This window comes from Dromiciops gliroides, chromosome 1 (assembly GCF_019393635.1).
Source record: "Dromiciops gliroides isolate mDroGli1 chromosome 1, mDroGli1.pri, whole genome shotgun sequence".
Classification (NCBI taxonomy): Eukaryota; Metazoa; Chordata; class Mammalia; order Microbiotheria; family Microbiotheriidae; genus Dromiciops; species Dromiciops gliroides.
In genome coordinates, this window is record NC_057861.1 from 428,911,563 (window position 1) to 428,937,530 (window position 25,968).

At 39.6% G+C, this 25,968-nt stretch overlaps 1 protein-coding gene across 2 annotated transcripts in view; it reads left to right on the top strand.

The window, feature by feature from the left end:
- The window catches only part of DMGDH (dimethylglycine dehydrogenase), a 96,181-nt gene that overhangs the window by 45,118 nt on the left and 25,095 nt on the right, over positions 1–25,968 (top strand). The window contains exons 10-14 of one of the 2 annotated variants that reach the window (XR_006356430.1): positions 2,032–2,197; positions 3,181–3,311; positions 7,412–7,629; positions 7,837–7,955; positions 11,468–11,580. Coding sequence is in view for 1 of the 2 variants with exons in the window: in XM_044005159.1 (XP_043861094.1) it covers positions 2,032–2,197; positions 3,181–3,311; positions 7,412–7,629; positions 11,468–11,625; positions 16,487–16,546 (733 nt within the window). In the remaining variant the exon portion in view is untranslated. Of the gene's footprint in view, positions 1–2,031; positions 2,198–3,180; positions 3,312–7,411; positions 7,630–7,836; positions 7,956–11,467; positions 11,626–16,486; positions 16,547–25,968 lie in introns of those variants that run through there. The other variant, XM_044005159.1, reaches the window with a different exon arrangement.

Genomic DNA, 25,968 nt, shown 5'->3' on the forward strand with positions numbered 1-25,968 from the left:
GATTCATAAACATCATGAAGGCCCCCCCATGTTGGGTTCTCCATGGGAGAGCGAGAGGCAAATCCTTTCCTGCATGAGAGGAGAGGTCATCTACCAAGCCCTCTTTGTTAAGATAAAGTGTATCTCGGGGCAGCTAGGTGGCACAGTGGATAAAACACCGGCCCTGGATTCAGGAGTACCTGAGTTCAAATCCAGCCTCAGACACTTAACACTTACTAGCTGTGTGACCCTGGGCAAGTCACTTAACCCCCCTTGCCCCCCCCCAAAAAGACAAAGTGTATCTCTCTGACAATTATTTTATTCTTCTAAAATGCCATAAGACATAGATCTCACACTTTCATCAATCCCAGTGATGTTTGTTAATGAAAGGCAGTGAGGCTTAGTGGAAAGAGGGCTGGCCTAAGAGTCAGGAAGACCTGGGTTCAAGTCCTGCCTGTTGGGACATAGATTGACTTTGTGATACTGGGCTAGTTGCTTATTTTTCAGTTGTTTCAGTCCTGTGTGATTCTTCATGACCCCATTTGGGGTTTTCTTGGCAAAGATACTGGAGTGGTTTGCCATTTCCTTTTCCAGCTTATTTTATACATGAGGAAATTGAGGCAAAAAAGGTTAAGTGATTTGCTCAGGGTCACACAGTTAGTAAGTGTCTGAGGTCAGATTTGAACTCAAGAACATAAGTCTTCCTGACTCCAGGCCCAGTGCTCTACCCACTGTGCCACCTAGCTGTCACTAACCTCTCAGTGTCCCAGGCAAACCCCCAAGAAAGTTAACCATCTGTATGTTGGGGGGTTTTCCTCACGGGAAGAACTTTACAACAGGGTTTTGCGTGTGTGTGTGTGGGGGGGGGAGTTTATCAAATACACCTGCATTTTTTTCTGAGTTTGTAATCCAAAGGAAAATAGCAGGTCAAGTAGTTCATTAGCCTTACCTCCATCCTCATTTTGGTTTTTATGAATCTTCCCTGTCTATGGGCAGTAGAGGTTTACTCAGCACAAAGTAAAGTGGAAGGTGGGCCATTATTCAGTCAATTTAGTCTTCGTAGACTGCCAGCATGGATCGTCCTAAGGGTAAAACAATTTCATTTTGCTTTATTTGGCTCCTGAGTGATCTAGGTAAATGCCAGCCCCAATCCACTCTCACATTTTAATTCTCAAACTACAGCCCCTTTCCCAGCTGCAGCACTTTGCCAGGAAGCTCACACCCCATCCCCTCCATTTGGAGGCAATCCAAGTGCACAGCCTAAGGGAGAGACCACCAGCTTGGGAGTCAGGACACACCTTGGTTTGAGTTTGGCTTTACCATTAACTAACATATGGCCCTCATCACTTTGAGCCTCAGCGGTCTCACCTCTAAAACAAAGGCCAGACTTGATGACCTCCAAGCTCCGTTCCAGCTCAGGGAGGCCTTGTGTTCTAACTCTTTTTCTTGTCAAATGAATTAATACTTTACCCATTCATTGCCACATGTATAAAAGTAACCCATGAGTAGTTTAAAAGAGACTAGAGTCCATCTCACATGAATGATTTTCAAGCTGTAATTTGATGATGCAGCAGTGTGCAGTGGAAAAAAAAGGAAGTCTGTTAACTGTGGGAGTCAGAAAGCCTTGATTCAATCCTGCCTCTGATGACTCCTACATGTGTGAGCATGGGCAAGTCACTGGAACTCAGTTTCCTTTTTTGTTTTTTTGAGTCAATCATGGTTAAGTGACTTCTTCAGGGTCACACAGTTAATACATCTGAGGCTGGATTTGAACTCAGGTCTTCCTGTTTCTAGGGCCTATGCTCTACCCACTATGCCTCTGAGCTGCTCCTCTCAGTTTTTTTATCTGTAAAATGAATCAGTTAGATTAGGTCATCTCTGTGTTCCATTCTAGATATATGATCCCAGAGAATATTTTTGGTTTTGCATTACCTGGATAGGACTTAAACAACATAGAAAAAAAGCAGGCTTTATTAACTATTAATTCTTTTGTTATGTGATCCTATAAAATGGAGTGGCAATTGTCTTATGATACTCAAAATTGTGTTTCAGGCCAAGTTTCCGACGTACAAACTGGTTCCAGCCGGTGGGCTTAGAGTATCAACAAGTTATGCAAAAAGTGGGGGTCATTGACCTAACACCATTTGGCAAGTTTAAGGTCAGAGGCAAAGATTCTCTTAAACTGTTGGATCACCTCTTTGCAAATGTCATTCCAAAGGTAAATAAGACTATGAGGACACAAGGTTCAGGGGTAGTGGCCTAGTGAGTCTTTTAGCTTTTTACTCTTTTTTCTGAGAAGAAAAATTGTTGTTGTTCAGTTGTTTCAGTTGGGTCTGACTCTTCATGACCTCTTGTTTGGGTTTTTCTTTGCAAAGATGCTAGAGTGGTTTGCCATTTCCTTCTCTAGCTCATTTTACAGGTGAGGAAACTGAGGCAAAGTTAAGTGACTTATCCAGTGACACCCAGCTAGTAAGTGTCTGAAGTCACATTTGAACTCAGGCCTTCCTGACTCCAGGCCCAGTGTTCTGTGCACTGTGCCACCTAGCTTGTTCAAAAGGCACATTACAACAAAAATAAATTATTTTAGTACACATAATGATCTTGAGAAGGTAAACAGGTAGCAATTCCTTTTATCTTATACCATAAATTTTGTTTCTTTTATATATTCAAATTCTTATATAACCAGTGAGTTATCTCAAAGGAAGAGCATACTTCTAATATCATGAAAGGATCTACTCTGCTCAATCATTAACTTATTCATTCATTCATTCCACAAACACCTATCATATGCAATATGCCATCCTAGGTCAATCTACTCCATGGAATATACCAGGCCTTGGGAAGATGCAAAGATAAATACTATTTGGTGCCTGGTCTCAAGGAGCTTGGAATATATTAGAGGGAAAATTATATCAAGAACTTGAAAACAGTGTTGATTACTAACAAGCTGGATGCTTAGAACTACAGACTAACTGGAAGGAGTGGGCTATTTAAAAATAATCATCTAAGAAGACAATTTTAAAATTAATCTTTTCCTAGTCCTAAAAATTATAATTCAAAATCAGATTATCTAGCATAAATGAAAAGATGAAAGGTATTTTAATCAGGAATTAAACATTCTATTTATATTTGCTACCAGAAACATACAGAAGATTCCCCCCCCCCTTAACCCACAGGTAATTATCCATTCTTTTTTTGTAGGTGGGTTTTACAAATATAAGTCACATGTTGACACCAAGAGGCAGAGTTTATGCTGAGTTGACAGTCTGTCAGCAATCTCCAGGGGAGTTCTTACTGATAACTGGTTCTGGATCAGAGCTTCATGACCTGAGGCAAGTGTGATTTTAATAAGATAACTATGGATTCAATAGTGGCAGGTAGGTAGCTCAGTGGATAGAGCATCAGACCTGAAGACAGGAAGATTCTTCCTGGATTCAAATCTGGTCTCAGACACTTAGTACCCGTATGACCCTGGGCAAGTTACTTAACCCTGTTTGCCTCAGTTTCCTCATCTGTGAAATGAGTTGGAGAAAGAAATGGCAAACCACTCCAGTGTCATTGTCAAGAAAATGGGGCCACAAAGAGCCAGACATAATTGAATAACAAAATGAAGGTTATAATAGCACTTTCCTGATAGGATTTATTGTGAGGATCAAATGAGATAATATACACAAAGCACTATGTAAAGTTTAAAGCCCTATATAAGTATAAACAAACCCAACATTATTATTGTTGTTGTTATTATTATGATTGTTATTATTCTAAACTGCTATATTCCCTTTATATACTGTTTTCTCTTTGTTCTAGTGCTAAATTGTTTTCATTTTAGAATAAAGGGCAGGTCTTTATTCTATCTGTTTTCATAACATATCCTTGTCCTTATCCAGCATGCTTTGCTGTTGTAAAACTATGTAGGGGATTGTCACAGATTAGTTCTGTGTGGACAAGAAGGACATTTTATGATAAAGAATTCAAAGGCCCCACAGAGTACACAATAGCTATTACAACAAAGTAGTCCCTACAGAGACATTGAACAAAACCCTAGAAGCTCATAGAAATTAGAAGTCTTCAAAGTTTTTATAGCCCTGTTACCAGGGACAGAGCAATTATGCATTTGATTCTAAGAAGCATCAATGGCTTGGAGAAGTGGCCAGAACCTTACCTTGTAGAAGGGAGGCCTTCCTGGAAATTTGGGCTTCAAATGACATTTTGAAAACAAAATCATGTTTAAGAAATCACTTTTTAAAAGAACTTTATAGTAAAGTGAATCATTCTCAATTTTTTGGTAGAATCATTAATACTGTAAATAATTATCCCTACTCTATTTGTCTTGTAAGCATGAGTTTTTGTATATTGTTGTTCACTCGTTTTAATTGTGTCTGACTCTTTGTAACCCTATTTGGGGTTTTCTCTGCAAAGATACTGGAGGCTGGATTTGAACTCAGGTTTTCCTGTCTCCAGGCCTGGTACTCTATCCACTATGCCACATAGATGCCATGCTACCTTTTTGTATAGTACATTTTCTTAAAGAGAAATTGTTTTCGCTTTTCAGTCATTTTCAGTTGTGTCCAACTCTTAATGACCCCTTTTTAGAGTTTTCTTGGCAAAGATTCTGAATTAGTTTGACATTTCCTTCTCCAGCTCATTTTACAGATGAGGAAATTGAGGCAGGGTTAAGTGGTCTTGCCCAGAGTCACACAGCTAAAATGTCTGGGGCTGGATTTGAACTCAGGTCTTCTTGACTTCAAGCCCAGAGCTCTATCCACTGTACTACCAAGTGCTCTAAAGAGAAATTCATGCATTTCGGTATAGCCTTTCATTTCTCAGTTTTCATTTGAATAATTTTATTTTTCTTTTTGCATGGTACTTCTCTGCATTATCCGCTGTCCAATTTAAGGAGGCAGCTGTGATATGATGGAAAGAACATAGAATTTAAAATCCAAATCCTGGGCTTAACTCCTGGTTCTAATATTTGTTTCCTGTGCACTTGGAGCAAGTCACTTTACTTTTCTGAAACTCATCTATAAAATGGGATACTGATACTTGCCAGTTACTACACACAGTTGTGAGGAATAGATGAAATTGGATATATAAAGTGCTTTGTAAAAATAAACTACAGGGGCAGCTAGGTGGTGCAGTGGATAAAGCACCGGCCCTGGATTCAGGAAGACCTGAGTTCAAATCCAGCCTCACACACTTGACACTAGCTGTGTGACCTCGGGCAAGTCACTTACCCCTCATTGCCCCACAAAAAATAAAAAAATAAAAATAAACTACAAAGAGTCCAATGTCAGCTATTATTTGGCTATTACTTCTGACTATTTATTCAGGTTAATAATAACTGACATATATAGCACTTTATAAAATGCTTTCCCAGCATTGTCTCAATTTAATCTTCACAACTCTGTTACATGGGTATCACTGGTATTATTATCCCCATGTTTGGAGCAAACTGCCTCAGTTTACCCAAATAACACGAGGAGACCACCAAGTCAAGCAGAGACAGGGCAGGAATGGGCAAACTCAATAACTGAGTCACAATAGCTAATACATGCCTTGAGCTTTTATAGTAATGTTGGTCCGGGGTGGGGGGGGGGAGAAGTCCCCACGCACACTAGGGCGAACTCACAATCTAACATCCAATCCTGTCTCACCCAGGGTGCATGTTTAGCTCATAATCAGTGTTCCAGGAATAAGGGGGGAAAGGGGAGGGGGAACAAGGTCAGACCAAAGGAAGAGAGAATGGGGGAGTGACAGTCAAATGTTTCAGATCTCACAGTTCCCACTGACTCCCCCTTCCCCTCTTCTGGCCCCTATCTCTAAAGATATTCAACTTGAATAACAGGAAGAGTCACTCAGGTGTTTCAGCATTGTTTTGTAGTTGTGTTAATTTTAGAAGGATGACAGGCTTAAAATTTATCTTTGGCTATGTTGGGAAATCAAAGAAATAGAATAAAGAATAAAAGAATAATCCATTGTTGGGACCCTAGGGTCAAGGGGATTCTGCTCTGAGAAAAAGAAACATGTCACTTAACATCTGGTCTCAACTCAATTGCATCCTGTGCCAAACTCTGTGATTGCCTACCCTTTCTTCTTGAGTCCTGAGTATTGAATTGGTGGGCGAACTCCCCGACCCACTCAACAAGGACTGGGGTTCTGACACATGATGGATTCTAGATAAAACTAAAATGTAGCTGACAAGTGGGGAGACTGAGCAGAAGTAAAAATACTGTTAATTGGCAATAAAACTTAAAGGAGACAGTGAGAATTTGACAAGTAATAAACTCTTAAACTAACTCTACTGGGGCGGGGCTGGGTACCTTCCAGACCCCATCCTCAGAGTTTAATCTGACTCAAATCCATAATCATCTCATACACCCATTTCACAGGTGAGGAAACTGAGGTTTAGAAAGCAATTTACTCAAATTCACATAGTGGCAGAACCAAGATCGGAGCTCAGGCCTCTTATTTTAATCTAAAACCTCTTCCATTACACCATAGTCACCCCCAAGTTGTTAAGTTCTTTGAAACTTGAGTTGAACAGCAGGGCAGATTGTTGTTCATTCTTTGTTCTTCAAGAGGACCAATGACATCAAGAGGGTGATGCCTTGACTTGCAAGTGAATTGTATTTAAGTGAGGCAGAGCTGTGCTTTAAACAGAAGACAGCCATTCTGAGTTGGCATGTGACAGGACCTGTTTAACTTCCCATCCCTAATACTGAAAGTGGGGCTTAGGGAATATGAACAGCATGTGTCATCTTTTGGGGAATTGATTATGTCTTTTAAAATTTTTAAATCAGTAAGCATTTATTTTCTCTCTCTTTCACCAGCCTCCTCCCTGCTCACCCACCTTCCCTCCATGGTAAAAAAAACAAAAACAAAAAACAAAACTAAGAAATATGCATAGTAAATGAAAACAAATTCCCACATTGGCTGTGTCTGAAAATCTATGCCTTATTCTGCATTTTGAGTCCATCATCTCTCTGTCAGGAAATGTTCGTTGTTATTATTTGGGTTTTTTTTTAATTTTTCATTGTTATTATTTGTTGTTTCTTCAGTCATTTCAATTATGTCTGACTCTTTGTGACCCCATTTGGAGTCTTCTTGACAAAGATACTGGAATGGTTTGTCATTTCCTTCTCCATCTCATTTTGTAGATAAGGAACTAAGGCAAATATTGTTAGGTGATTTGCCCAGGGTCACACAGTTAATAAGTGTTAGAGGCCAGATTTGAACTCAAGAAGATGAGTCTTCCTGACTTCAGGCCAGGTCCTTTATCCACTGTGCCACCTAGCTGCCTTTAAATGTTCATCAATTCTCTGGAATTTTGATTGGTCTTCCATTAATAAGAGTTCTTACTGTCAATATCTTTAGTCCTTAAATGAAGCCTCAAGAAAGATTTTTAACAAAATGTTTACTCTCCAAAATACAGATGGATTGAAGAAGAGATTGTGAAAGGTGGATATGATGTAAAGATTGAAAATATTACAGATGAGCTTGGAGTCCTTGGAGTAGCAGGGCCATCAGCAAGAAGTGTCCTTCAGAAACTGACCTCTGCTGATCTTAGTAATGATGCATTCAAATTCCTCCAATCTAAGCCTTTAACAATTTCTAATATTCCTGTTACTGCTATCAGGATATCCTATACAGGTGAGAGTTTGGGACCAACCTGGTCATATTCATTAAAATCTTATGGAATTTGATGGGATGAGAATGACTATCTGTCATCTTTCTACACAGACAAATATATGTATATATATATGTATATATGCATACACATGTGCATGCACATAAATCTGTCTTAGAGGGGCATCCAAATCAGCTATTCTTCTCACCCAAATTTTATTATAATTCTAGATACTAACATTTTGTCCACAATAAGTCTCCTATTGATGCTCCAAGCCAATCACCAGCTCAACAGATAAAGGAAGAATGAGGGAAGAAGATGGCTACAGGACTGTGGTTATATAGGGGAGGTATGGCTTGCTCTACATGTGAAGGTGCCCCTTCAGCTCAGGACACTAGAGATGATTTCCAATATCTTCTTCTGTGCTCTGTAACTATTCTCTAGAGTTCTTTTTTTTGGGGGGGGGTGACTCAATTGGGGTTAAGTGACTTGCCCAGGGTCACACAGCTAGTACGTGTCAAGTGTCTGAGGCCGGATTTGAACTCAGGTACTCCTGACTCCAGGGCCAGTGCTCTATCTGTGCCACCTAGCTGTCCCTCTAGAGTTCTTAAACTGGGGTTCATAGACATTTCAGAGAGTTCATTAACTTGAATGAGAAAAATGGCATCTTTATTTCAGCACAATTGGTTTCCTTTGTATTTGTGTTATAGATTTTATTTCAAAATATTTATTTAAAATACTATTCTGAGGGGGGCAGCTAGATGGCGCAGTGGATAGAGCACCGGCCCTGGAGTCAGGAGTACCTGAGTTCAAATCCGGCCTCAGACACTTAACACTTGTTAGCTGTGTGACCCTGGGCAAGTCACTTAACCCCAATTGCCTCACTAAAAAAAAAATACTATTCTGAGAAGGAGCTCATAGATTTCACCAGAAAGATGATCGATGCCAAAGGGATCCATGGTACAAAAGGGGTTAAGAACCTCTTGTTCTAAACCTTTCAAATACCTCCTAGAAGCAATGTTGTATAACAGAAAGAAAAAATTAATTTGGAGCCACAAAGCCTGGACTTGAGTCCCAGGCTATCTATGTGGTAGCTTCAGGACTTCATGCAAATCCCTTAATGTTTCTAAGCCTCAGTTTCCTCACCTGCAAAATGGGAACAATAATATTTGCACTATACAATTAATGGATCAGTTGTGAGGAATGAATGAGGCAATGTATATGAAAAAATCTGTATAATTGTGTATACAATGTTATCAGTGCGGAATGATTTTTTTGTTGCCTCTGCAATGACAGTGTCATTAAAAGCTACAGTAACTCCCATTCTTAACTCTCCAGTATAATAAGGAACAAAGAAAACATGGACAATTGAAATGCACAGCTAGTCACCAAACCTGATTTTAGCTATAAGGGAGATTTCCTTATGAACATAGGGGAAAATGCTTTAGGGGAAAGTGGGTATGTGACTTATAATTACTCAGAGACTGATGTCTGCCTAAAACACCAAGAGAGGCTCTAAATTGGAGCTGCTCCAATTCATTTCTGCTGTACCAGGATCAACAAGATCTAGTATACAGGCTATATCTGAGTGAACCACTAGATGGCGCTCCAAGTCTTGAGCTACCAGTTGAAGTAACCTTGTATGCATGCAAGAGGGTTTGCTTTGATACCCATTTTTTTCTCTTTCAGTGTCAAGCTAGAGTCCCTTTATAGTAGAGAAATTACAAGTTTAAAACTCCATTAGAGCTATAGTTTATCCCCACCCTCACCTCTATACAAACATAGACATACTTTCATCTGTACTTGATTCTTTGCAGATAATTGAAAACTTTTTTTTTCTTTGGTAAGCATACTCCATATCTCACAACTTATCCATACCACCACCGAAGTCACACAAAATATAAACTCCATGAGGGCAGGGACAATTTTGCATTTATCTTTGTATCTCTACCACATAATGGAGGCACTTAAAAACTGCTTGTCAATTGATTGATTGAAGGAGAAATCATCTCACTACCCTTGTTTCTAGTAATTACTGTTTTCAATTCCTAAACTCTGACTAGGTAAGACTGCTACCCAAGACATCCCCCCAGGGAATATAGCCATCATCTTCCTTTGAAGGCACTCTAGACCTGATGTTTTCTTCTTTCATTGGTTTTTGGGATCTCTGTCAACCAGATCACCATGCTTGTACCAGCTACTGGAACTCTACCATCTCTGAACTCTGAACTCCCTGAGTCAGAGGGTCCCCAGAGATAGAGAGAAGTGTGTACTATTGTCCCTTTCTAAAGAGTCTCCATCACATGTTATCTTACATGACCTCTCTCTTTCTGAGTACTCTAATCCCCTGAAGCTTTTCAGTCTCACACTTCCCATTTCTTTGGTTCCTTCAAGATATGGACATTTTAGGGGAAATAGGTACTGGCTGCATAGCAGAAGGTTGACCTAAGAAGTATTATGTAGATACATCACTTCAGCCTCCTAGGTGGTCCTTACCCCTGCCCACCCACCCACAAATGATCAGAATGACAATCAAGCAGGAAAATGTACTGCTCTGCTCATTTCTCTTTGTTGGTAGAGATTGTTCAAAAGCAGGGCAGAAAGGAAGTAAGCAGAAAGCAGTGAAAATGAGGCAACAAAAACATCCAGATGCTCCAGAGTCCAGATAGAGAATGAATTTAAAGAAAGATCTTAATGACAATAGCTGGCATTTATATTGTACATTATCTCATTTTAGTTTGATAGCAATCATAAAAGGTAAGCTACTATAGGTATTATTATCCCCAGTTTACAGATCACAAAACTGAGGCACAGAGAGACATAGTATCAAAGTACCAGAGTCAATATTTAAACTCAGATATTCCTGATGCCAAATTCGGCATGCTTTCTATTATACCAGTCTTTGGGGGGAGCTAAAATTTGAAAATAATTATCTTTAAAAATAACAACAGGGGCAGCTAGGTGGCGCAGTGGATAGAGCACCGGCCCTGGAGTCAGGAGTACCTGAGTTCAAATCCGGCCTCAGACACTTAACACTTACTAGCTGTGTGACCCTGGGCAAGTCACTTAACCCCAATTGCCTCACTAAAAACAAAAAAACAAAAAAAACCAAAAAAACCAAAAATAACAACAACCCTATTGCAAATTATCCATTTGATAACTATCAGTGTTAAGAAATTATCATGCAAAAAGCAGTTAAGAACCATTACAAACTAATTTTAAGAGATTAGAATCATACCTATATTTGAGTTAATAGTTAGAAAAGGATATCAATATATATGTTGTTGTTGTTACTGTTGTTGTTGAGTCATTTTCTGACATGCCTCTCTGTGACTCCATTTGGGGTTTTCTGGGCAAAGATACTGGAGTGGTTTGCCACTTTCTCCACCTCAGTTTTACAGAAGAGGAAACTGAGGTAAACAGCATTAAGTGACTTGCCTAAGGTCACACAGCTAGTAGGTTTCTGAGGCCAGATTTGACCTCATAAAAATGAATCTTCCTGACTCCAGGTCAGACACTCTATCCACTACTCTACCTTATATGTGTGTGTATATCTGTGCACGTGCGTGTATATGTACATATGTATGTATATGTCTACTACTCTACTTAGCTGCCCCTAATACATACACACACACACACACAAATCAGTATCTGGTGTAAGTGAATCAATGTGTCTAGGAATGCTTTGGAGTTAAGTTTTGTTGTAGTTTGTCAGAAACAGGCTTCTTAGAAAGTCATCAGCATGTACTTATTGCATAAGTAGACTCTCTCCCCTTGTTTTATGGATTTCTAGCTAATGTATTTTAGAATCAGTGACCTTTGTTGCTCCATGATAATCACATAACAGTGAGTTTATTGCAGGTGAACTGGGCTGGGAGCTCTATCACAGACAAGAAGATTCTGCTGCGCTCTATGGGGCCATCATGGAAGCAGGCCAGGAAGAAGGAATTGACGATTTCGGGACTTATGCCATGAATGCCTTAAGAATGGAAAAAGCTTTCAGGGCCTGGGGGTCAGAGGTCTGAAATTTTAATAACCTTTCATATACATTGATGTTAAATATTCATTTTTTGTTTTATTTATGTTCTCACTATGACTGGCGTTACCTGATATTAAAGTTGGTTCTAGTTCTAATGGGAATGATGTAATATAATTTAATTATTATAGGAATTTAGTAATTAGGAAAAATCATTATTTTCTCCTAAAGGCTAGTAGGATTTTCCACTAAAGTCTCATTTTAATGCTTCATTGGGCCCTGGATTCTCAAAGGTTAAACTAATGGAGCTCTGGAAGGTTCTGCTAAGTCAGCAATGATTCCAAGATAGGTCTGACCACGGACAACATGTCTTTTATCCAAGGACCCACCTAATTAAGCCAAACAAGCTCTTTACCAGTTGGCTATAATTTTTGGCCACAATTTTCCAACACTATGTCATGAGGAGTTTGGGCTCAGTATCAGTACCCACAATAATGGAAATTACTGGTCCTTGAAGTTATGAAGTAAGCTAAAGTACAATGGAACACTGATAAAGAGTTGACTATGATTTTGGATGGCTTAAGCAATACTCCCTGGTGACTGTATATTAACAGAAAACAGAAAGAACACAGAACCCAACTCATGTTGCTTCTGATTCAGAGATGGTATTCAACCTGGAAAGGATAAAACAGCAAAAGTTAAGAGAGGTGAAGCCCGTGCTAGGTAAAAGGATAGTGCAAGCTGCTTCAAATGACCCCAAGTCTCTAGGATTTGATGAATGACATTTTAGACTCCTGAAAGTACTTGAGACCGTGATTGTAATCTTTGAAAAATCATGTAAAGGTGGAGAGGTTCTAGAAAAACTTTTAAAAAACCCAACAAACTGCACCTGTTATTTCATTGGTACGAAGAACTCCCAGTGTGGGGACTCCCTACATGGACATAGACTGGTATCTGTGACTTATGGGTTATAAAGAGTTGACTGGAGCACTGAAAAGATAAGTGGGTGCCCATGCTTGCCCAGACAATATTTGTCAGAGACAAGACTATGAACCAAGATCTTCCAGATTCCAGGACTAGTCTTCTATCTATTAGGCCATAATAACCCTTACCACAAGAACAAAAGTGAGCAAACATAATAGGAATTTTCCAACAGTCATTGACTCCCAGCAAAATGCTAGAGTAGAATGTTGAGCACACAAGAACATTTCAGCTAAGGAAGGGCTGATTGCAGCAAGTGAGCACAGGTTCCCAAAGAATAGGTCATGCCTAACTGACCTCATTTCTAAGGAAATGCTTTGTAAAATGTAAGTCGTGATTACTGTTTCAAAGGCCATTTTAATGGTAGATTAGGGAAATATCATTGACAATTGTGTATCTTTATTTCAACAAGAGATCTAACAAAATCTCTCATTATATCTTTGGGGAGAAGTTAGTGGAATGAGGGCTGGGTGTTAGGTGAGTTTGAACTGGTCGAGTAACCATGAGTGAAGAATGTTGAGTAATTGAATAATGACACCCTGGAGAAGGCTTCCCCACCGTAGGCTGCAGGGCTTTGTTCTCAGCCCCATCCAGTCTGACAACTTTATCAATGGCTTAGATGAAGACGTGCTTATTAAGTCTGCAAATGACAAAAAAACTAAGAAGGATATTTAATATCTGGGATGACAGAATCAGGATTCAAAAAGACCTCAATCGGTTGGAATGATAGGCCAAAACTAGGTCAAATTTAATAGGTATCAATGTGAAGTCTTGTATTACAGTTCCCCCCCAAAATCAATTTCCTACTCATTAGAGCTTCTCTGAAATATAGCAAGCAGCCTTCTGAATTAGTAAGCTTCTCAGAACTGAGCTGTGAAAGCAGAAACTTGGACTAGATGCCCTTCAGAGACCTTGCCATCTCTAAGATGCTATGATTTCAGTCATCTCCCATTGGTTTGTCAGAATGGTTAGTTTTCATCACAAAAGGTCCTGAAAGGATGTGGTCAGTTGCTCAACAAGCATTTATTAAGAACTGATCATATGCCAGGCAATGGATTAGGTAATGAACATACAAAACCAAAATGAGGTAGTCCCTGGCCTTAAAGAGAAGTGGGAGGTAAGGAGGATGGGAAATGGCAAGCTTAGATAGGAACTCTACTGGAAATCCTGGCCAGGTGTTGGGCAGCAAGGGGGTGTCGGCTGAGGAAGGGAAGATTCAGGGAGATGGGATCGTAATAATCAAGTACTTTAAAATCTGCAGGGTGTTCAGCATCTATTCCCTCAGCTGAGTCTTACAATGACCTTGTGCTGTTTCTGCTACAGGCATTATTGTCTCCATTGTATTGATGAGGAGACTGAAGTTAAAAAGCTTTATGTAATTTTTCCCAAGGTCACACAGGTATCAAGTGTCAAGTGAGATTTGAACCCATAGTCTTCCTTTTTTTAATGCAAGGCAATGAGGGTTAAGTGACTTGCCCAGGGTCGCACAACTAGTAAGTGTCAAGTGTCTGAGGCCGGATTTGAACTCAGGTCCTCCTGAATCCAGGGCCGGTGCTTTATCCATTGCACCATGTAGTCTTCCTAATACCAATTTCAACACTGATCACTGAGCAACCCTGCTTCTCATTGCACCTAATACAATCAACTAAGGGGCAGTAGGACAAGGAAGATAATTGGAAGAGGTGGGCTCTGAAGCTGAACCCTGACCACTTCACAATGTTGTGTAGGGCTGGCCCCATCAGGGACTCTGGAACCGCTCCTTCCTGAATTCATGCTTTTGTCAGTCAGTCAAGAAGCATTCAATCAATAATCATTTTTTAAGTGTCTGCTGTGTACCAGACACTGTGCTAAGTAAGTACTGGAGATACAAAGAAAGGCAGTAGATAGTTTCTGATCTCAAGGAGCTTAATGTCCAGCAGGTCTCCTAAATTGGCTTCCTAAGGAATCACTTCACAGATGCTCCCAAAACACTGCCAAGTGGGGACAACATAAGGGATGCCTTTTGTTTCCACTGATCACTTCTACTTAGGTTTAAGAATAATTTGACCAATACTATCTTTGGGGTGTGTGTGTGTGTGTGTGTATGTGTGTGTGTGTGTGTGTGTGTGTGTGTATTGTTTAGTAATTTTTGGTCATATCCAACTCTCCATGACCTCATTTGGGGTTTTCTTGGCAAAGACACTAGTTTGTTACTACCTTCTCCAATATGTGGGTGTATGTGTGTTCGTGTTTGTATGTGCACGTGTGTGTGTGTGTGTGTGCGCGTGTGCGTGTGCGTGTGCGTGTGTGTGTGTGTGTGTGTGTGTGTGTGTGTGTGTGTGTGTGTGTGTGTACAAAACTAAGGGTCTTTATTCTGATGTTAAAAAGAGAAGACAGTGTTCATTTAGACTCCCAGGATTTCAAGCACATCAGTGCAGCCTTGCCTATGAACTTTCAAAGACACATTCATCCATATTGATTTTACCTTTGAAGAACAAAAAGCCTCCACTCCTATCTATCTTCGTTTTTAAAGTGTTTTCTGTCCCAACATTTAACCCAGAGCAAAAGTGGGGGCAGGGAGGGAGGGGGGAAATGATCTCAGTTCAAACTCAGAGAGAAAGCCTGACCATCAAAGAGTAATCTTGAATTAAAAATAGTTATTTTTTATCCAAGATCTCATTGCAGTCTAGCCTTATCACCCCCCATTCTCTCTCTTATTCACTTATACAATTATTCAACTCCCTTTCCTCCTCTTTAGCTCTCTTTCCAAGCTCAGTAACCTTCAAATTTCCCAATAGTATTAGAGAGCCATCTAGTGTTACTATAGCAATCAATCTTTTCTTTCTTTCCTGGACACTTTGATGTTAAAGCTTTGAATGGACAAATCTCTTTAGAGTATCTGTACTTGATCTGCTTTAGCAGTGAATCCAGCTTTTATGTATCATTGAAAGAACTGATACACTTTTGGTATTTATCAAGTTTATGGCACATGATATTTTTCTCCTCAAAAGCTTGATTGTGACTTAGGATGGTTTGAAAGTCTCAGATCTTTGACTCATAGTAAAAGGACTTTCAGTTCAGATATAATCTATGGCTCTGAATTTAGGCCACATCTAAGATGCTATGATCACATGATCCAAATATGACTTCAAACAATTGGAGTATAGTCTATCATAATGTTCTTAGTAAGATAATGACAAAGATGTTGGGATCTATATTGATAAAAACAAAATATTTAAATGAAAAAAATCCAAAGCAATTTTCATTTGTAATTTTGTAGAAAATTTTCAGTGTTATTCATATATGTTTTGAAGTAATTTCATTTCTGTAGTGTGACCTTTATTCTGGGTCTAATACAGGATTGACTTTAGACCCAGGTTCAAGTATAAGTATAACCTAAGGGCTCACCTTTATTTCAAAGGCCTGAGGACCTTTCTTTCTTCTCCTTTTCAATGCTCTATAAGGAAGCAATTTCCACTTGCTCCACCTTTAACTTCTCCTTATTATAGACTTTTAATAATATGAGTCAATATCTTTTCATTAGCTATTTATATAACCTGAAATAGTATAAAGGGAATTACATAAAGATATATAAATGGAAGATATATTTTAAAGGTCTGTATTGTAACCAAGGATAATTCTATGTACTTGATGTAGCATATACTTTATATGTCAAATAAAATTCAACAAGAATGGAAATTTAAAAATAAACCTTCCATCTTTTCAGTTATGCAATGACAGCCATGTGTTAAAAAAGTTATATTCTCTCTTTTTTAAATTGAAAGGTTTATTAGAAATCCATCTTTATTTGCAATTTGTCTTTTTAAAACCAGAAGGTAAAATAGAAAATTATGGGGCCTTTTTTTAAAGGCAAAAAGTTGTAGAAAATATCTTTAAATGATTGTACAACTTTTTAATCTTAAAATATCTTTTTTTCTTTACAGATGAATTGTGATACAAATCCTCTGGAGGCTGGGCTAGACCATTTCATAAAATTAAACAAAGTAAGTCTGTATCCTGAAGTATTTGTTATATATCAGGCTTTCTGATAAAATTCTGAAGTAAAACTTAATATTATTATGTTTTTATACTCATTTAAGGGGGCATATTCAGGGTATTATGTAAGTATGCTTTAGATCCAGGTTTAAATAAAAGTATTATCTAAGGTCTTCTAACAACAGTTACATTTTTATGCCAAAGCTATTTTGCTCTTCTATTCTGCTTTTAAATGTAATTAAAGAAATTAGTCTATTTTAATTGGCGACTTTTATCCCAGTTGTTGTAGAAGTGAATCCATTGAATGCAATCTGATTCAGCAAAGCTCATCTCTTAGATCTAGGTACCCTGTGATTACTTGCTGTTCAATAAGTATCTAGTAAGCAATTGCTATTTAACAACAATGGAGCCAGACACTGGGGATACCAAGTCAACTATGCCTGCCCCCAGATAGCTTATATTCTATTAAAATGTTGAATTATGTCATATTCATTTTTATTCAAATCAGATATCAGCTCACACTGTCACAATCCTACTTGTGATAGAAAGTCAGTCATTCCAGTGCTTCTAGAAGGTTTTGTTGTTTCTTGAGTAAGGAACATTAAGGTTAAGTCTGTGGGCAAGGAGAAAAATTGTTGGATGATTATATTAGGACTAGTTTCCATTATGCATCTTACTAAACACTATAGTCAATGGACAATGTGCCACATGTTGTTGTTGTTACTGTTGAGTCAATTTTTAGTTGTGTCTGACTCCTTGTGACCTCATTTGGGGTTTTCTTGGCAGAGATAAAGGAGTAGCTTGCCATTTCCTTCTCCAACTCATTTTACAGTTGAGAAAACTGAGGCAAACAAGGTTAAGTGATTTTCCCAAGGTCACATAGCTAGTAAGTGTCTGAGACTGGATTTGAATTCAGGTCTTCCGGACTCCAGGTTCAATACTCCATCCACTGTGCCACCTAGATAACATCTCATGGCTACCTTTTTTTTCCCCTGAATATTTAGTTGTTTCCACAGACTTTCTATTGTAAGGAAATGGTCAATTTAGAACCTTTCATTTATAGTAGTGCTCTCAAGCTTCAGAATAAAATGAGCATCAATTCTGGCCCAGTTCACATCAGCACAAGGACCCATTACTAATATTAGTGTTTGAAAACAATGACAACTGTTGCAGAAGTGAACACACAGAGTGAAACTGGATTCAACAAATATCTTCTACTTTCTTCTGAAACTCTAGCCTACCTCTTTTTCCTTGAATACAACATTCTATATCTCCCATTTTCACATCTTTGAATTGGCTGTTCTCCATGCCTGGGGGATTCTTCCTCCTCATAACTTGCCTCTCAGCATGCTTCAAGACTCAGCTCAATTTCTTCCGTATGCAAAAGGCCTTTCCTGGTCCCTCTACCTGCTATAGCCTTGTCTCCTGAGAGTACCTCCCATGGGAGTAGAGCCAAGATGGTGGAGAAAAGGCAGGGATTCACCTGGGCTCTCCCCAGAACCCCTCCAAAAAACTTTAAATAATGCCTCAAAACAAATTCTGGTGTCAGAATCCACAAAAGAATGAGGTAAAACAATTTTCTAGCCCAAGAAAACTTAGAAGGTCCACCTAAAAGTTCTGTTGCACAGGGGTGAGAGTGGAGCAGAGTCCAGTGCAGGGTGCCCCAGTGCAGACCAGGCCCCAGAAAACTAAGATCACCTCCCATCTACTTTATATGTATCTTGTATAAACTTAGTTGTTTACATGTTGACTCCTCCATTCAAATATGAGCTTCTTGGGGGCAGGGGCTGTTTTTGTCTTTCTTTGTATTCCCAGTGCTTAGTACTACTGTTGGCACATAGTAGGTGCTTAATAAATGCTTATTGATTGATTGGTTCATTGGTAGAAACAGGGAAACACAGGTCCTGCTGCTTTCCAATCAAGTGTATCTAATTCTGCCACAGGCCAGTGGACATTGCCTCAGAGGCGGGAAAGTAGTTTTAATAAATGAATGGAGCCATGGCTAAAGGGTAGGGGCTGGAGGAGTGGGACCCAGAGCACCAGCAGCTGTTGCTCAAGGTTCTCATTAGTGTGCAAAGAATAAATTGTCCTGCCCTTGGAGCTTAGGCACTAAAGGCTGTGTTCAAATCCTGTGTAACTCTGTAAAGATGAGCATATGAATGGGGCCAAGTGACCTTTTATGGGCCCCAGCATCAATCACCAAATGCAGAGCTAGGACATTAACATAAAACATGTATATTTATGACATCAGGCGTTAGGAAAATGAACCTCCTGAAGAGTTTTAAAGGGAATATATTTCTGTGTATTTTTTTTCCATGGCTTTTATTTTTATGACGTACCATCTGCCCTAAGACCAGAGAAAGCAGGTGCAAGTGATTGGTTCAGGCCCTGGTGGCAGATTGCTCTTCCCCATAACAGAAGTCTTGGTTTAGTGGTTAAAACGAAGAACAAAAATGGCCTCCCACTTGAAAGCACTAAAGTTATCGTGGGGGCCACCAAATGTAGATACATGACTCATGCTTTTTGCTTCACTACTTGGGTATTATTGTTTGGGGATTAAAGCAAGGGTAAATTTTCTCTTTCTTCATATTATAACTGGGCATAAAACTTCATTTGTAATTATAAACAGGTGCAGATTGCATATTTATTAGTCCTTTCAAATTATTTCATCAACTAAGAAGAGCACAAAGCTCCATTAATTATTTAATAGATAATAGTTTTGGCTTACAGGTCACTTGCAGGCTTTTTATATGATGGTATCCTTTTTGCACAGAGTTGGATTTTACAGATAAAAATAATGGCTGGCATTTAGTACTTTGAGTTTGCAAACTGCTTTACGTACAATTTTTCATTTAATCCTCACAACATTTTGAGGTGGATGCTATGAGGGTGGGAGGGGGTGAGAGGAGAGGGGCAGTAGGGATGAGGCCTGTGATTTCATTCATACAAGGGACTTCAGATAAGGAGATTCCTTTTACCAAAGCAGATCTATGACTTGGAGTTTTAGAGAATCACCTCAAACACGGGAAGAGTTCCCCTCCCAGAGTGACTATATGAATCAACATGAGACTTAAACCAGAGCCTTCCTGCTTCTGAGACCAACATGTCTTTCTGGGTGCCATTGCTACACCTATTTTACAAATGGGAGAACCAAACTTCCAGAGGTTGTGTTTGCTTGTTGTATGGTCCATTAACTAGCAAACTCCTTGAGAGAAGCAACTGGTTTTTGCCTGGAACACAGAAGGTGTTGGGGCATCTAGGTGACATAGGAGATGGAGTCAGGAAGGTTCCTCTTTGTGACTTCAAATCTGATCTCAGACACTTGACTAGCTGTGTGACCCTGGGAAAGTCACATAATCCTGTTTGTCTCAATTCCCTCATCTGTTGAATGAGCTGGAGAAGGAAATGGCAAACCCCTCCAGTATCTTTGCTAAGAAAACTCCAAATGGGATCAGGACGAGTCGGACATGACTGAAAAATGACAGAAAAACAACAATAAATGCTAGTCGAATGACTGACTGATTTGCCCATTGTCACATAGCTAGTAAATGTCAAAGGAAGGATTTGAATTTAGGTCTCTCCCATCTCTATGTCCACCCCTCTTTCTCCTAAAATATTGCTAGTACATTGCATTTCTCCTAAAATACTGACTGTGGGGGCAACTGGGATAAAGCACCGGCCCTGGATTCAGGAGGACCTGAGTTCAAATCCGGCCTCAGACACTTGACACTTACTAGCTTTGTGACCTTGGGCAAGTCACTTAACCCTCATTGCCCCGCAAAAAATAAAATATAATAAAACACTGACTATACCCTTCTGAGCCAACCATGTCTGTCATTGTAACAGTCAGTATACATTGCTATGTCACTGACTCAGAGTGACAGTCATCAAAAGCAGAGTTTGGTGGCTACATATAGAACATCACCTCACTCCCAGTGTGGATACTTCTGCACACACAGATTGCAACCCCTTCACAACTTGGTAGACAGTCTTCCCTAATTTGTTATGGCCAAAAGAAAAAAAAATCACCCTCCAGTAGCCAACCTCACTTCGAAGAATTTCTCTAAAGTTAGTTATTCTCCAGTCCTCAGGAAAGTCTATCACCAAACCTGGATTCAAATCCCTTGTACTTTATTTTTTTTAAAAAAATTTTTTTTTTTTTAGTGAGGCAATTGGGGTTAAGTGACTTGCCCACGGTCACACAGCTAGTAAGTGTCAAGTGTCTGAGGCCGGATTTGAACTCAGGTACTCCTGAATCCAGGGCCGGTGCTTTAACCACTGCGCCATCTAGCTGCCCCATCCCTTGTACTTTAGATCTCAAGGACAGCTATGCCTTATCTCTAACACGTAGCATGAAGCTTCAAAACACCTTCAGGATTTTCCCCTCTTGAGCTATAATCGCCTGTCCTTCCCCTTTCCCTATTCTGTCACCCTGTGTGTGATACCTGGTATTCATCCTGTTTGTGATCCTCAGTCTCAACACTTTGCCTCTTTTCCTATCTAAGTTTACTGGTTCCTTCCTCTCTGTCAATTAATATTCTCTGATCTCTTGTACTTAAAACAATTTTCTTATTTTGATCATGCATTCCTTACAATTCCCCTATTTCTATGCTTCCTTTTATTTCCAGCCTTCATGAAAGAGTAATCTATTTGTACTACCTCTACTTTCTATTCATTTTTCAAACCCTTGTAATCTGGATTCTGCTCCCACCTCTTTCTTTCTTTCTTTCTTTCTTTCTTTCTTTCTTTCTTTCTTTCTTTCTTTCTTTCTTTCTTTCTTTCTTTCTTTCTTTCTTTCTTCCTTCCTTCCTTCCTTCCTTCCTTCCTTCCTTCCTTCCTTCCTTCCTTTCTTTCTTCCTTCCTTCCTTCCTTCCTTCCTTCCTTCCTTCCTTCCTTCCTTCCTTCCTTCCTTCCTTTCTTTCTTTCTTTCTTTCTTTCTTTCTTTCTTTCTTTCTTTCTTTCTTTCTTTCTTTCTTTCTTTCTTTCTTTCTCTCTCTCTCTCTCTCTCTCTTTCTTTCTTTCTTTCTTTCTTTCTTTCTTTCGCGAGGCAATTGGGGTTAAGTGACTTGCCCAGGGTCACACAGCTAGTAAGTGTTAAGTGTCTGAGGTTGGATTTGAACTCAGGTCCTCCTGAATACAGGGCCGGTACTCTATCCACTGCATCACCTAGCTGCCCCTCCCACCACTTTCTAAAAACTTCCCTCTTGTGGTGACTTGTGACCTCCTGTTTGGAGGGTCGGACATAACTGTTATTCTGCCTTGACCTTCCTGAAGCATTTGAAACTGTTAACCACTACCTCCTTAGGACTCTCTCCTTCCCTGTGTAGTTTTCATGAAATGGCACTATTCTGAATCTCCTACCTCTCCTGCCTTCTCTGAGACTTCTTCCTCCTGTCACCTCCCATGATTTAATCATGACTTAGGAATTTAGCTCTGTCTTCTCTCTATGCTCTCTCTCAGCAACAGCAGGGTCCCCCACAATTTCAACTACAACTTCAGTGGAGATCAGTATGATAAATCATTATGTCTAGGCTCTGCATCTTCTCTGAGCTCCAATATCACATCTCCAACAGCCCATACCTCATACATTTCCACTTCTCTTCTTTGCCTACACCTCAAACTCACTATGCCTCAAATCAAATATCACCTTATTCTACAAGCCTCCTGATTTCTTAGTTTGGTTAATTTCTGCCCTACTTTCCTAGCTCTCTAGGTTTAAAATCTTGGAGTCCTCTTGTATCTCTCCCTTTCCCATGACACCTTCTTATATCTAATCATTTGCCAAGTCTTGTAGATTCTCTGTCTTCAAAATCTCTCACATCCATCATTCCCTTCCATTAGCACTGCAACCTCATCTGATACCTCTTGGCTGAAGTATTATACTAGTCTCCTAAGTTATTTCCAAGCCCTCTGGTCTTTTCCCACTTTAATCCATCCTACATACTGTTGACAGATAAATCTTTCTAAATCATATCTGTGATCATGTTAGTCCCCTGCTCAAAGAAACTTCTCTTACCAGATAGCACAAAGTCCATACCCCTTAGCCTGGAGGGCCTTCATGTGGCTCCAATCTGGCATTCTATCATGGCTTAGTGGATAGAGGGCTTTCCTAGGAAGTGGGAAGAACTGAGTTCACTCCTTGCTCACACTGTCTGTCTAGACAAGTCACTCTCAGTGCCCTCAACAACTTTCTAAGACTATCTGTAGCATAGAAGGTGCTGACCTACATTGATAGAAGGAGTTTCTTCATCTAGGAGTTCCCTGTACAAATGAAATCATAGGTCTATTCACTATCTCTCCATGTATGCCACTTCTGCCAAACTGAACAGAAAAGGGAGACTAAATTTATCTAGGACAGTGAGATAACTCATCAAGAATACCCAGACTAAAAATGCATTTAATGCATGACTGACAGATGTTGTGTTACTACTCACTTTCAACATATAGGAAAATGGGAAAATGCTGCCTTCTCCCTCCCTCATTCCACTGTGCCCTATCCCACTGATGACTGGTTCACTTTCTGCTTGAGCTTCAGCAGAGTAGGCCTCTATTGGTCCCAGCCTTTCTGCTTCTGGGATTATTCCCTTTTGAAATAACCTTTTTTTTTTTTTTTTTTTTTTTAGTGAGGCAATTGGGGTTAAGTGACTTGCCCAGGGTCACATAGCTAGTAAGTATTAAGTGTCTGAGTCTGGATTTGAACTCAGGTCCTCCTGACTCCAGGGCCGGTGCTCCATCCACTGCGCCATCTAGCTGCCCCCTGAAATAACCTTTTTTTAAAAAATCATATATAACAATTTGGTATTAACTCATAGGAAGCATAACCCCAGAATATTTGCATATAATTTTTAAAAGTGTAATTTTACTTGTGGTCCCTGGGAACTACATACCTCATCTTGTGGGCCACCTCTAGAATCCACAGTAGAGTAAGTCTGCTTGGACTTGGAGACCTCAGATCAATCCAGTCAGTCCTTTTTACTGTCTCCAAAGCCATCCTGGTCTCCATACTGCACTAGTAGAGTTCCCAAGGTCTCTTTATATAGGCTAAAATCTGGACTTAGACCCATTAGACCTGTAGGACTGGTAGGAAAGTACTAAAATAGCTTGTCATCCATTCCTATACTCTTTTCCATGTCAGACTCTATATAATGAGGTGACCTGGAAGAGTAAGAAACATGCTTCTTAACCTCAGTGAGTTTTACAAGATTGAATAAATCCAAGAGATTCTGAAGGATGTAAAGTGTGGGGTATCTTAGTCGATAATGTTGAAATAGAATATGGTTTTGAAGATGTGATACTTTTGCTTCCCTCCCTCCCCTCAACTATGCTAAAATTAATTCCATGCTTCTGTTGAGATCAGAATTGGCTGCCACACTTTTGAAACAAATTGGGAAATAGGGAGATAGGGAAGCTCAGCAAAGTGAAGGCTGCTTTTCATCAATGATGGTGGAATGTAATTTGGATGCAACACCTCAATATCTAATGTGTCACAAGAACAAGGGAAAATGCTTCTTCTGAAAGTAAAGACAAGAAGAACAGTGGATCAGACCAAATGCACATAGTAAAAATAGGTGCCAGATGTGACATGCTTTGAAGGCATTGTAGGCAACGTTTTCAAGGTAATTTAAAGAAAAAAAAATTTAAAGAAAAAAAAAGATAAGATACCAAAAGAACAGAAAAAATTCATGGACAGAATTATTTCTCCTAAAATTTCTATGAAGAAGGCATTAATAACTAATAACTAGTAATTAATAACTGGGCCTACTTTCTCAACTCTGTAACATCTTTGTGGTAATGACTTGCACGTGCGTTATCATGATCCTTGATGAAAATATGAGGGGGCAAGAGGCAAGCTTTTGCAAAGGATTTTTTTACAGTGTATTTCATCTTCATACTCACCTCAATGACTAGAAGGTATAGGCAGAGACTACAAGACCTGGCTCTATCTATTATTTGTTATTTTTTTTTAACAGATCTGACTCATTAGAACAAAATGTACTCAAGGGATCTTCTATAAAATATGTTTCCCATGAACATATTAACATTATATGAGTCCTCGATAAATATGTCTTTGTCAGAGGCTGTCACATGATACTTACTTTGGAGGATTCCCCCCTCTCTAGATTATTCAGTCCATCCAGAAAATCCAGAAAACTCATTATATGACAGTAACCAGTGTGTTTTCAGCATCTCTCCTTGTGAGCACACAGAACTTAAAGAAGAAACACTTTATTTATAGGTTAAAAAAGAAAACCCACAACAGAACAGGACAGAGTTGACGGAAAATAATGACATTTGTCTCTGAGTGATCCGATCCACTGAAGAGCCCCCTGCATGGTCCCAGTCACTTCCAGTCATACACCAGGGAGGGCTCCCAGCAGTAATTACCCATCATGGTTCCTCTGAATGTGACTCCTGCTTCAGTTTTCTCCAGTCCCAGCAGGTGGCACCTGTGCCACTTTCCAATGCAATTTTTCTGATTGTCATTAGCTTTTTGCCAGAGAAATACCCTTCTCTGTGACAGGCACTGTTCTGCCTAGAATTTCCTCGTCTTGGCAGGAAATGCAGTTCCCTGGGCCCTGGACAGTCTCATGGTGTATATGATTAGGTTACCAATGAAGAATTGTAATCAACGAGTGTCATAACAATATCAGGAAGGATATGTACAATTGAAAAGGGAGGCGGGCCAGTCATGGAGTGAGAACTAGGGATAAAAAATGGATAGCCCAAGTGCCACAGAAGTATTAACGATGCTAGTCAGCCTATTGAATGTATTCTCTTACGGTTTTTAAAAAAAAAAAATTTGTGGGGAAATAAGGGTTAAATGACTTGCCCAGGGTCACACAGCCAGGAAGTGTCAAGTTTCTGAGGTCGGATTTTAACTCTGGTCCCCCTGAATCCAGGGCCGGTGCTTTATCCACTGAGCCACCTAGCTGCCCCCAAATGTATTCTTTTTTTTTTTTTTTTAGTGAGGCAATTGGGGTTAAGTGACTTGCCCCGGGTCACACAGCTAGTAAGTGTTAAGTGTCTGAGGCCGGATTTGAACTCAGGTACTCCTGACTCCAGGGCTGGTGCTCTATCCACTGCTCCATCTAGCTGCCCTCAAATGTATTCTTTGTATTTATATGTGGAAGAAGATTATATAGGCCAAGAAGGCAAAGATGCACTGTTGAAGAGAGTACCCACGTCAATGAGATATCAGGATTTACCCAAGCAGATGCCCATCAAAGTACCAAGACAAGCCTAAAATCTTCATTTTCTTTGACTACTAAAGGATTTCAAAGTTTCTGGCCCTTAGTACCTTCCTGTTCCCTGGGGGTTTGAATTCATATAATAACAATAGTAACTGACATTTTATATATAACTTGAAGGTCTACAAAGCACTTTACACACATTATTTCATTTGATCATCTCAACAACCCTATGAGGTAGG